We start from the raw sequence: 12,180 nt of genomic DNA, 5'->3' as shown, positions 1-12,180 counted from the left end.
ACTTTTTTTTAAATGTGTTGCAGGTCTGAATGACAGGAAAGGATGCATATTTACAAATGACATGAAGTTGACCAGACAAAACATGAAATATTTTGTGTTCATATTGTCTGCAATGAAATACAAGTCAAAGTAAATTTAGAAATCACTTCTTTTTTTTTATTTGCGTTTTCCATACTGTCCCAACTTTTTCTGATTTGGGGTTGTAATCTTACATCTGTTATTTAACAGTTGAGATGGTTCTTTAATGCTGATCTAACCAGCAGAAGACACGAGCTGCGGTTTAAATCCCAGTTGCGCAGATGGGGTGCGTTGTAAGACTGCGTTACAATGAGCCCCTATTAGAAATATGCCATTATATTCTATACTTTTATGAATTCTTTTGAGAAACCATGAGAAAAGGGTGAATAATTACTGAGAGTTAATGTTCAGATATTATTAATTATTATTATGTATTGAACTATGCTGTATAGCTGTATTTAGCGATGTGTTTGTATTCAAACTCAAAAATGCTTATATTTTTAATGATTAAAAAATGCCATTATTTTATTTACAAAATATTTTAGTTTGTCTTGTATATTTTTTTGATTATATCAGGTAACATTTTAAGCTGTAATTTGGTCATGTTACATTGTTATAATGTACCCCACCTACGGGGCATGTTATCACATTTCACTTCCATTCTTTCGGGGTAAATCAAGAAAAAAGTATACACTGTATTAATCAAACAAAACCACATAATTTTACTAGACATGTGTGCAATTAATGTGGGAAAAAATAAATACTCTGAACCCCAAGTGGATTTACACAAACTGAAAAAGTCAAAAAGCGTTAGGTTGTGCCCTGCTCTCCCCTACAAATTATAACTTGCAATACAAAAATAAACAGAATGTACAGAACAACCACTTCTCTTTTATTTAGCCTACACATTTCAAGTTAACGAAAATGAACAATAGACAGCAATTATTTGGTTTAATTTACAAATAACTTGCATTAAAAAAAAAACAATAATAATATAGAGAAATTGTTCTGTGCATCCCGGCCAAGACTTTACATTCAGCCTTTGGAGAAGACTTTCGGTATAATGGACCGTCGTCAGTGAGCGACATTCATTTATTCATTCATTCATATAAAATACTTTATTTTGCAGTAAAGTCAGCAGTTTTCGTTTATTTGCATTTTCACTTATAGTTTTGAGTGACAGATGTCGTATTTGATTTAGCCTATTTTTGTCTGTGACATATTTTAGCTACGGTGTTGACAGTAGGCTATGATAAGAAAAAATAAATAAATGATTGCTTGGCCAACATAGCCTTTTACTTCTGTTATCCCCAGTCTCTCTCTCTCTCTTTCTGTAGGGGACACTTAAAAGAGAGATTCTGGAAACGAAATCTAAATTTAGCTGGATCGGTCGGGTCGGGAATAAAATAATTTATAGCGCGTGAGCACGGAGTGAATTTGAAGCACGAGCGAGGGTGCGGTGCGGAATAGATCATATAGCGAGAGCGGGACGAAAAAACAGCCCCTCGCAGATCTAATTTGAAAGTGCAGAAATAAGAAAGATAAAAGAAAACAGAAAGAAAGAGCGAAAAAGGAGAGAATGGACTGATTCCTCTTCTTGAGAGAATGGTTGAGAAATAAATAACACTTATGCAAGTTAAAATTGGGAAATTAAAGTTTATCTTGCCAGGTTGCTCAACCACGAATGCACTAAACGTTTTGTTTACTTCAAGTACAAGCGGTTGTGCAGGCTACACTTGAGTTACTGACCTCTACCGTCTTTCACTGGGAAATTTAAACCTGCGCCGCAAGAAATCTGATCGAGTGCCGTGGGAATGCGGACCAGTCAAATCCTGTAGTCACCAGTGTGCTATGAATTCTGGGATAGGGTAGGCTGCGAAGTTGTGCAAAGGTTCCATCTGCTGTACCCTTCCTTTGCCTGAAAAAACGGAGGGCGCATTTTGAGTCGCTTTCGACTTGCGGCAGCCTTCGTCGCGTTGTAATCTGTAACCTGTTACATTTCCAAAGTAACCTTCCCAACACTGTTCTTTATCCAAGCATTCATCTGGGATAGTTAAGTTTACCTGCGTATACTCTGAGAGAGTGACGTTTGCCTCCTGAATATCGTTCTTCTGTCCCTTGTAGATGGACTGCTGTCTGATAATCCTTCACTTGAATGCTGTAGACTCACACTCTTCTTAAAAGATGGCCGCAGGGACTATAAATCACACAAACACTCATGCAGTTAGAACTCAGTTAGACCAGTATAGCTGTATTGCCCCAGTCATCTTTAAACAAAACACTTGAAACTCTCTTAAAAGACTATTGACCTAATAAAAGTCTGTAGCCCTGATATACCGGTACACAAGTTGCTGACAATTTTCATCAGCTCCTGCCTTTTAATGTTCAAGAAGTACTAAAAAGCTGTGAATGGTCTGTGGGCATGCCATGGGCATGCAGAAAGAAAAATAATATTGGAATAAAATCTAACCTAACTGTTTAATGCTCAGCAACTAAAATATTTTTATTTAAATCAACCGCATTTTTATTTAACCCCTATGAATAACATTTAATCAAATGCCTTATTTCTAGGGCTGTACGATTCATCGAAAAATAATCAAAACCGAAATTCAGAACCTCTAACCGACGTATTTTTCGCATGTCGGTTATTTCGGTTTTAGTCACGTGACTCCGCCCCGTCACTCAGTCACATCAAGTGCAGTTTGCAGGCACACAGAGAGATGCAGGAGCATGTTTTACACAGTTTATACAGGTAAGTTGTTCTTATAGCCTAAGCGCTGCCATACACACACACACAGACGGCACGCGCAAGCCCCGAAGCCAGTTCGCTTTCACTTTCGTCCTCATAAAGTTTGTCAAGTAAATGCGTTTAAAGGCTTGAACATTTAAAGCGATTGTGCACTATTCAAAAACAACAATACGGAAAACTTATCCATTCAGTGCTCAGCTTTTTTCTGTGACACAGTGAGCCGAGCCGTGTCCGTTCTCTGGCGGCACGCGCCCTGAAGGCAGACCTCTTTCACCTGCGTCCTCACAAAGCTTTGTCATTTGTATGTGTTTTAAGGCCTGCCAGTTTGCATAATAAGGGGGTTTGTAGACCATCAGATGTGTATTATGTCGAACTAATGCCTGATATATTGTGACAAACGAACACTCCGAAAGAAGCTTGCACATCACGTGAAGATCGCAGTGCAGAAAGGCAGTGTCAACGCTGTCCTGTGACTAGGCCTGTCACGATAACAAATTTTGCAGGACGATAAATTGGCCAAGAAATTATTGCGATAAACGATAATATTGTCGTTCTGAGACCATTTTCATCTAATGATAATGGCATAATGCAGGTACACCTTTTCAAAGATCAATAAACTTTTATTTCTAAAGACTATTTAACACTGAAAACGGGAAACATTTTGAATATCCACAATAAATGAACAAAACAACCAAAACAAAAAAAAGCAATGGACTCTTATGCACTTGAATAAACAGCTGGGAAAACTGCAACGGATGATTGTGTTTTAGGTAGTGCTTGGAATCGATTAAATTTTTTTAACTAATTAATCGCATTTTTTTCTGTAATTAAATCACGATTAAGACGTTTTTAATGTTTTGATATCGTAATACTTTCAGTTACTCTCCAAATTAATGTAGAAACAATTTATTGACAGCATATTTTAAATATGTGTTGTATTGTCATGTTTTTATGTATGAAGGCCAGTATCACTGATGTTACACAGTATAACTGAAAGCTCCCAATTTCAACATTTATTAGGCTTTAAAAAAAACAACTTTTAATTTAAGTGAACTTAAAACAATCTTTACATAACCCCATTATAAATGTTATTTTTACCTGTGCCTTCCCTGTTAGACATATACAGAAATGTAATAGTTATCAAACACCTTTCTTAACTGCATAAATAATAAATTAAATATAGATTAATCATCATTAAAGTTACAATTTTCTCTGTTCCCATTGTTCTGTGATGAACATTAATGACAGTCATCATCAGTGCTCCTGTCACTAAGAACGGCCGCTGACGAACATGACGCTGATCTCACGCACTCTTTAAGTTCATTTAAGACGTTATTTAACTAATTTAAAACTCCTAATATGAGAATACTCAAAATTCTCTGTGTTATTGTTTGTTCATGAGCAAAAGAGAACACGATGTTAGCAGGAGACGCTAGTCTGTCTGTGCGTCGTGTGTGTGTGTGTGTGTGTGTGTGTGTGTGTCAGAGTGTCCCTCGATTAGCTGACATGAGCCGCAGCCACACAGACACGACACTGACACACACACACAGACAGGACATTGACATACAGCGCATTCGCCTGTGTCTTGTCGCACTTATAAGCGTTTACATTACGGATGCACCGAATGTTCAGCCACCGAAAATTTTCGGCCGAAAATGGCCCAAAAGTGCATTTTCGGTTTTCGGCCGAAAGACTTTTATCACCGAAACAATACGGCCAAATTATTGTGATGATGCAAACAGAAACCTGCACGTGCTGCGACCTGCACGTGCTTGTCTGAAGCAACATGTCTGCGGTGTGTACGTATTTCAGTATATCTGAGAAACACCTAAGTCTGCTCCATGCACAAGCACTGACAGCGAGAGCTGTTCAGTGCAGCTGTTCAGTGCAGCAGCTCATGTTCTCGATGAGAAGGACCAGACTTCACTGTGAAACCGAACAGTTTCCGAATGCAATCTTTAACAGTGGGCATGTTTTAAGCGCGGAACACACTTCAATCCGAGTTCCCAAACCAACATCGATCAACATGTATCACGAAATTCAAACGATAAATGCCGTTTTGACGCTCTTTAATGTGGCATCACTGATCACATCACAGTTCAAGTGGCGGCGCGCGCACGTGAACGTGATCATCTGTGAGCGCGATCGATCATCTCTTCCTTAAGAATAAACATGAATGAACATCTAAGGTGTGTTGAGGATAAATTACAACTTACGGTCACGTATCATATGTGGTGTAATCGCTCAATCAGTGTTTCGACAGCGAAAAGACGTCAATATAACTGCTTGTAAACTAAACAATGTCATGTAACGTTAGCATCACATTTACCTCAGGCAGTCATTCAGTGTCCACAGAATTTTATTCACTAGAGTAAATCAACTCTTTCACTAAATATATTACCTATATTAGCCGTTATATTCATTATATTCTACTTAACCTGTTAATGATATCTTGATTATTTCATGCATGTTTAAATAAATGTCATGAAAATGACAGACACTGTGTATAAATGATTATATTTCAACAATGAATTGGATAAAAAACTATTTTATAATTAGATTTAGAAGTTATTGCAAAAACTGCCTTATGTGAAGTTTACATGTTTGCGTACTATGTTATTTGAGTGTTGATTATTAGACCTAAAAATAAATAGCAACCGAATTTAGGCTAATAGTTTGGGCTCTGTTGTTAACCTTTAATATTAATGTGCAAGTAAGGGCTCTCTAGTTTACAGCAATATCTTCAATAAACTTTGTTATAATTTAATTCATTTAAGGACAGATACTTTTTTTTTTCAGTAAACCAATAAAAATAAATAAAAAGCCATTTTGTAAAACTGCTTTACCGAACCCGTACCGAACCGGCAGTTTTGTGTACCGTTACACCCCTATTCTACAGTTAACATATGGGCTATGGCAGTCTTTGTTTTGATACACTATTATGTTGAAGGCCTACAGAGAAAATAGTTGTATCTTTAAGCAGTTGCACTTGTTCTGAATGCACTTTCTTGTAGTAGTCCTACAGAGAAAAATGTAAAATGCACTAGACCTAAATGCACTTTGTTTTTATGAGAGAACATTTAATTTTAAAACCTTTCTGTGGGCCTGTACATTATTATTTAATGTACAAATGAGTGTGGTCAAGTTAAACATTTTAGTTTGAATTTTATTTTATACTGTGCATTGTTGCAATGTGCTAAATAAATATTGGCATCATTTGTAATTGATTTATTCTTTGAAACTTTAATATTAATTTATGCAATTGCAATGCCTTGATTTTAGTAAAGTTAGTACACAGTCATAGCCATAAATGCAATGGTACTAATAATTGGCATAATTTTTTTCGGTGTTTCGGTTTTCGGCCTTGGTTTCCTCTTTTTCGGTTTTCGGTTTCGGCCAAGAATTTTTATTTCGGTGCATCCCTAGTTTACATGTATAAGAGCGTGATCATATAATGTAACGCTCGGCAAAAATGGATATAAAAACGGACGCTAGAAATTATCGCGGCCGGAAAAATTATCGAGCTAATTTTTTTTATCGTGCGATTCATTGATTTATTGACAATCGCGACAGGCCTACCTGTGACTAAAGTAAAGTCACTAAAGTAGCTTAGAAACTCAACCGCTATAGGCATATATTTAAATACCTTTGAAGTACAAACCAGAGCTTCATATTGAGACGGTATGAGAAATTCGCACACACAATCACTCTCTCATTAATGCATTCAAATAAATGTAATGTAGGCCTACTGTGTTTTTTATCTGTATCTGATGTACAACAAGCAGAAATCTGCCCCATAGACAATAACTGCTGAAAGTGAACCGTTCCCTTCAAGTATTTTAAAATCTCAAAAGAAATTCACTTTTTCATTAGAAAAAAAAATTCCACCTTTAATAGTAGAAAATATTTACAGTAAAAACCTTACCAGGAACTTACTCAACCTTATGAGGGCAAAAATTGGAAAGCAAAAAAAAAGCAAAATAATCTTTCATTAATCGTGGTAAAATGTTCAATTAATCGAGGTTTTTATTTTTGGTCAAATCGTTACAGCCCTACTTATTTCATTAATATGCATAATCTATATCTATTCAATTGAGCATTTAAGTCATCAGACCTTTATTTGCTAACACTGTGTTAGCTAAAATGCTTTAAATGATTTTTTTCACATCAATCTACACCCTATACTTAAAATAACAAAGCAAACCTAGACTTGTGATAACTTCAAATTTATTAAAAAGAAAATTAAATATAGTAAGTATTCAGACTCTGTGCTATGACTTTAGTCTTGACAAACTTTGCAATGAAGTCATTAAAAACAAAATTACTATTATGTTTCGTTGGAAATGCCATATGATGAAATGTAATTTTCAGTTTGTGTCAGTACACATTAATAATCAAAATGTTGTTATATGTATTAAATGTATAAGAAAAAAATGTTTTCCTGTTCTGTCACGCAAGCTGTCGTGTGACTCCTGTCATTGCTTTAAAAACAATGCCCATTAGTCTAAAGCTTGCATATTTTGAGAATTACTAATGTATTTTCATATTCCTTACTTAAGCTTTCTTGAACTATTTATTATTTTATTCATGTTTTAGCTTTTGTAAGTAAATCACGCATTAAAATCATTTCAGCTATGTGTGATAGTTTTTCTGACAGCTAGATGGTGCATTATTTTCACATCATTTTTGCACTAATATCAGAAACTTCATGTAATTTTTCAAAACTCTAGACACAAAATTCACAACGAATGATCATAATGCATTTTTTTCAAAACTCACAACTTTTCCAATTTCTTGGATACAATACACATAAATCTAAGATAATTTGTTCATTGAACTAAAATCACCTGTTCAAAATGACAAAGTATAATTTCAAAATGCAATGCACACATTACATCTGAGATGATTCATTTCATTACAATGATCTAACTATCAATTAATACAACTGCTCAAAATGATAGATAACTGTTGCACTACTCTTGATGCATAGTTTTTATGGAAAATAAATAATATTCCATGATTAGAATAAGAAAATTTCAGGATGACAGGTTTGCTGTCACCACAGATATGTTGATCAAGTCTATTCTTCAACAACCTACTAAGCAAAAGCTTCCCATAAGCACCATGACATTCTGTGTGAAACATGCTGCAGAATTTTATATTAAGCCTTTATTTTGGACTCATACCTTTTTGTCAGACTCAGGGTGGGGGATTGCAATCATCAGACTGGGTGGCTTCTTGCTCTTCAGTCTGCTTTTTGATTGACCACTGTTACCGTTTGATGCCTCCTCTTCCTCAGATGACATTGTGATTCAGATTTTTTTTAGGTCTATAAAAAAAAATTAAATTAAACGACACATTAAGGAAGCACAGTCATATTTATCAAAAATGTTAATGAATATGACATTAAAAGCAATAAGCCCCAAGAAGCTGTGGTTTACAGTAAATTTATAACAGCTAAGGGGCATTGTTTAGAACTGCTAAAACCCCCTTAGCAGTTATAAATTCACTGTAAACCACGGCTTCTCAGGATTATTGCTTTTATAAAACAGTTACCACACAATGCAAATATTAAAGCCAAAATATATGTAGCCTATCAATGCAAATTTCTTGAATTAAATCACTAAAAGCCTTCCTTCCGCCGGAATAAATAGTCCCTGACCGTGAACAGCAACCAGTGATCTATATAAATGTTCTCTATATAGATCAGTGAAAGCAACAGAAGTTACATTATTATGCCAGTAGATGGCGGCAAAGACTGTCTTAATGAGTGAGTCACTTAATAGCGAAGACTTTTATATTGAAAGGACTAAAACTTGTGTGAAGTTGTGAACACGTGAACAAGCGCTGTCAGTGTCAGGACCATAGATATCCATAATAAAGGCTAGATGTCTCGTCCGCGCTGCTGGCCAATGGAGGCCAATCTTGTCACAGGCAGCTCACTCACTCGCAACATTGTTTTCATGGGTGCTTGCACTTTTTAAATAACCATAACTTGCTCTATTTTTTTTACCGATTTTCAAATTGTTTGGTTTGTTATAAACGTCAGAGATGCATACTTATGAAAAATTATTCATAATTTGTTCAAGCATCCATAATTATAGCCACGTTAATAACGTTTGTAAGAAACCAAACCATTTGTAAATCCATCAAGATTTCAGTGAGATAAGAGTATTTGTGTTCATGCAGATCACTCGCCTTACGTCAGGTACCACAGAGCCCTGCCTGTGACAAGTTGGCCGCCGGTGATGATGTTAGAGACTCCGTAAGACATCTAGCCTTTATTATGGATATCAATGGTCAGGACACTGGAAAACCCTTTTACTGTTAAAAGGACAAGATATTGCAGTGGATATTCAACAGATTTTTTATTATGAACATAGGACTGACCTTAAGGAATATGCTAAACCTGAATGCAGACAATACACTCGTTCGCTCAATCTATCTCTCTCACAATAAAACAAACTTCAATTAACAATATCAATGAGAACAAATATTTGTTTATGTAGCTAAGAGTAATTGCTAAGGGTGTTGTGCAGTGATACAGAGAACAACTCAGTTATTAACATAACCTTAGTTCCCTGAGAGAAGGGAGCGAGTATTGCGTAGCATACGCTAGGGGGACTCCTGTTTCCTCAAGAATTGAAGCAAAATTGTATCCTTAAAATGTATCTATTTAAAACGCAGTGCAGCTGCACAGCAGATCCAACAGAGCATGTACGCGCGCTGATTGGCTGTGCTGCGGCAACTACAGGAACCTATGGCGAGGCAACTGAGCGGGAGGACCAATGAGGTGACTACCCATGCTCCCGCCAAAACAGTCCGCCTGAATTTGCATAGCAAGTCTATAAAAGACTGTGTCACACCATAGGAACTCAGTTTAAAAATCGACTGAAGCGACACACTGAGCACAAGCACGGCAGGCTACGCAATACTCGCTCCCTTCTCTCAGGGAACCGAGGTTATGTTAATAACCGAGTCGTTCCCTTTCGAGAGAATCACTCGTATTGCGTAGCATACGCTAGGGGGCACAATGTAAAACGTTGTGCGTGCTAGATCTCCACACACTAAGGCTTGTAGAAACTACAGCCCAGTGTAGAGAGAATGACCCCCTGGAAGCCGACCGTGGTGGGCCCCGAAGAGGGTAACCATGAAAATTGTATGTAGGCCGGATATAAATCAGGCCTTATATGAGGTATAATGAAGCCAGACAGAGTCTGGCTTATGGATTTTGTCATGCTTGTGAGTACATGGGTGTGTTTCACAATATGTCATATGGAAAGAATACCTGCTTTACCTCCAAATTATAAAATCTGATAAAAGTGGACGGTGAGGCCCAGCCTGCCGCCGCACAGATATCAATCAGTGTAATACCACTAGACCAAGCCCATGAAGAGGCCATGCCTCTCGTGGAGTGAGCTCTGATGCCTATAGGGCAGTTGAGGCCCTTAGACTGATAAGCCAACGAGATAGACAGTGGAATAAGTTGCCAACAGAGTTAATCATATGTGTGAATTTTTAAATTTTTTCACATCGGGTCAAAAAATGGCTTCTTTCACAACAAACATGTTTACATAATGTTTAGTAGTTGATGTGTAGGTGAGAGTGTATTTGTAAATGTATGTTGTAGAATGAATGTAGGGTTTGATTATTTTAATGTTGTCCTGGGATAAATGTTTTACTAACTTGATTTGTTTACATCAGCCTGTCCAGGGACTGCAGGTGTAAATTAGCACAAGTGCTCCTGGTAAAATGCATCTCTCCTTTTTAAGGTTTAATGTATATTTTACACTGTCCCTGTTTAAATAAATAAAGAAATGAAAAAATAGCATCTACTATCCATCGTGACAATCTCTGCTTCATGACCGAACTCCCTTTAGTGTGGCCGCCGAAGCAAACGAAGAGCTGTTCCGACTGCCTGAAGGCGGCAGAACGCTCAGTGTATAATCTCAGTGCCCTCACTGGGCAGAGCAAGTTTGTGTCTTTTTCACCCTCTGATGAAGGCAGCGCTGATAGTGTAATGACCTGTGCTTTGAACGGAGTGGAAAGCACCTTAGGTAGATAACTGTGTCTTGGCTTGAGGACGACTCTGGAGTCATTAGGCCCAAACTTTAGACAGGATACACTCACTGAAAGTGCATGCAGGTCACCTACTCTCTTTACAGAGGCTAAAGCCAGCAAAAAAGCAATTTTAAGTGAAAGGTGCTTTAAGCTTACTGACTGTAGTGATTCAAATGGGGCTGCTTTCATAGCCTGTAAGACTGTGGAAAGGTCCCATATGGGAACTGAAGGGGGGCGATGCGGATTCAGCCTTCTAGCCCCTTTAAGAAAACACGTTATGAGCTCGCATTTCCCCAGGGACTGACCCGGCACCTGGATGTGATATATACTTTGAGCGTGGAGGGGGAACGACCTGCGTCCATGAGCTCTTGCAGGACATAAAGCACTTCAGCCACCTCGCATGACTGTGGGTTCAGGTTTCGTGCATTACACCAGTCTGAGAAGACTGACCATTTCAAAGCGTAACGCAGCCTGGTTGCGAGGGCTCTAGCCTCGGAAATAGTATTTAGTACTTTTTCAGGAAGGTTCCTGGATAACCATTGATGGGCCATGCATGAAGGGTCCATAGATCGGGTCTGGGATGCCAGATTTTCCCTTTCGCCTGCATGAGGAGGTCTTTCCTCAGCGGTATTGGCCATGGGGCTGTTTCTAGCATCTTAGTCAGTTCTGAGTACCATATCTGACTTTGTCCTCCCTGATCCTTCTGATTGCCTGAGGTATCATCAGGAAACGCATACAGAGGGTGTCTGGGCCAATCGTGGGCCAGCGCATCCCTGTGTTTGGAGAAATATATTGGGCAATGTGTATTGTCTTCTGAGGCGAATAGGTCTACCTTCGCCTCGCCAAAGATACTCCACATCAGCTGAATCGTTTGAGGGTGAAGCGACCATTCCCCTAGGGGAACATTGTCTCTGGATAACAAATTCGGCCCCTGATTCAGGATACCTGGCACATGAGCTGCTCTTAGAGAGCTCAGGTTGCGCCTTGCCCATAAAAAGAGGTGTTTTGCCATGGAATGCAGGCTGTATGATTTCAGGCTGCCATGGCGATTTATGTAAGCCACTACTGCCATGTTGTCCGTTCGGACCAGCACGTGGTGTCCCTTTAAGTGAGGGAGGAAAGCTCTCAGCGCTATAATGACCGCTTTCATCTCTAGACAGTTTATGTGCAGCCTCTTCTCTGATAATGCCCAGAGGCCGGAGAGTGGCTTGGTTGGACCTAGGTTGGATGCATCTGTCGAGACTACTTTCCGTCTAGTAATCAAGCCTATGCTCACGCTCGATTGGTACCAGTCGGTCGCTAACCAAGAAGCCAGAGCTTTGATACAGCTGTGGTTCACTTTGATGCGTAAC

The 12,180-nt window shown here is 38.2% G+C and overlaps 1 protein-coding gene across 1 annotated transcript in view; it reads right to left on the bottom strand.

The window, feature by feature from the left end:
* Positions 1-12,180, bottom strand: part of ube2o (ubiquitin-conjugating enzyme E2O) — a 324,768-nt gene that overhangs the window by 271,049 nt on the left and 41,539 nt on the right. The window contains exons 3-4 of the mRNA XM_079840703.1: positions 7,954-8,096; positions 2,082-2,215 (exon numbers count right to left, since the gene is read on the bottom strand). Of these exons, the coding sequence (XP_079696829.1) occupies positions 2,082-2,215; positions 7,954-8,073 (254 nt within the window). The 5' untranslated portion in view covers positions 8,074-8,096. The remainder of the gene's footprint in view (positions 1-2,081; positions 2,216-7,953; positions 8,097-12,180) is intronic.

This window comes from Gobio gobio (assembly GCF_949357685.1).
Source record: "Gobio gobio genome assembly, chromosome: 17".
NCBI lineage: Eukaryota > Metazoa > Chordata > Actinopteri > Cypriniformes > Gobionidae > Gobio > Gobio gobio.
The sequence above is the reverse complement of the archived record's forward strand: the minus strand, read 5'-3'. Positions and strand labels throughout refer to the sequence as shown.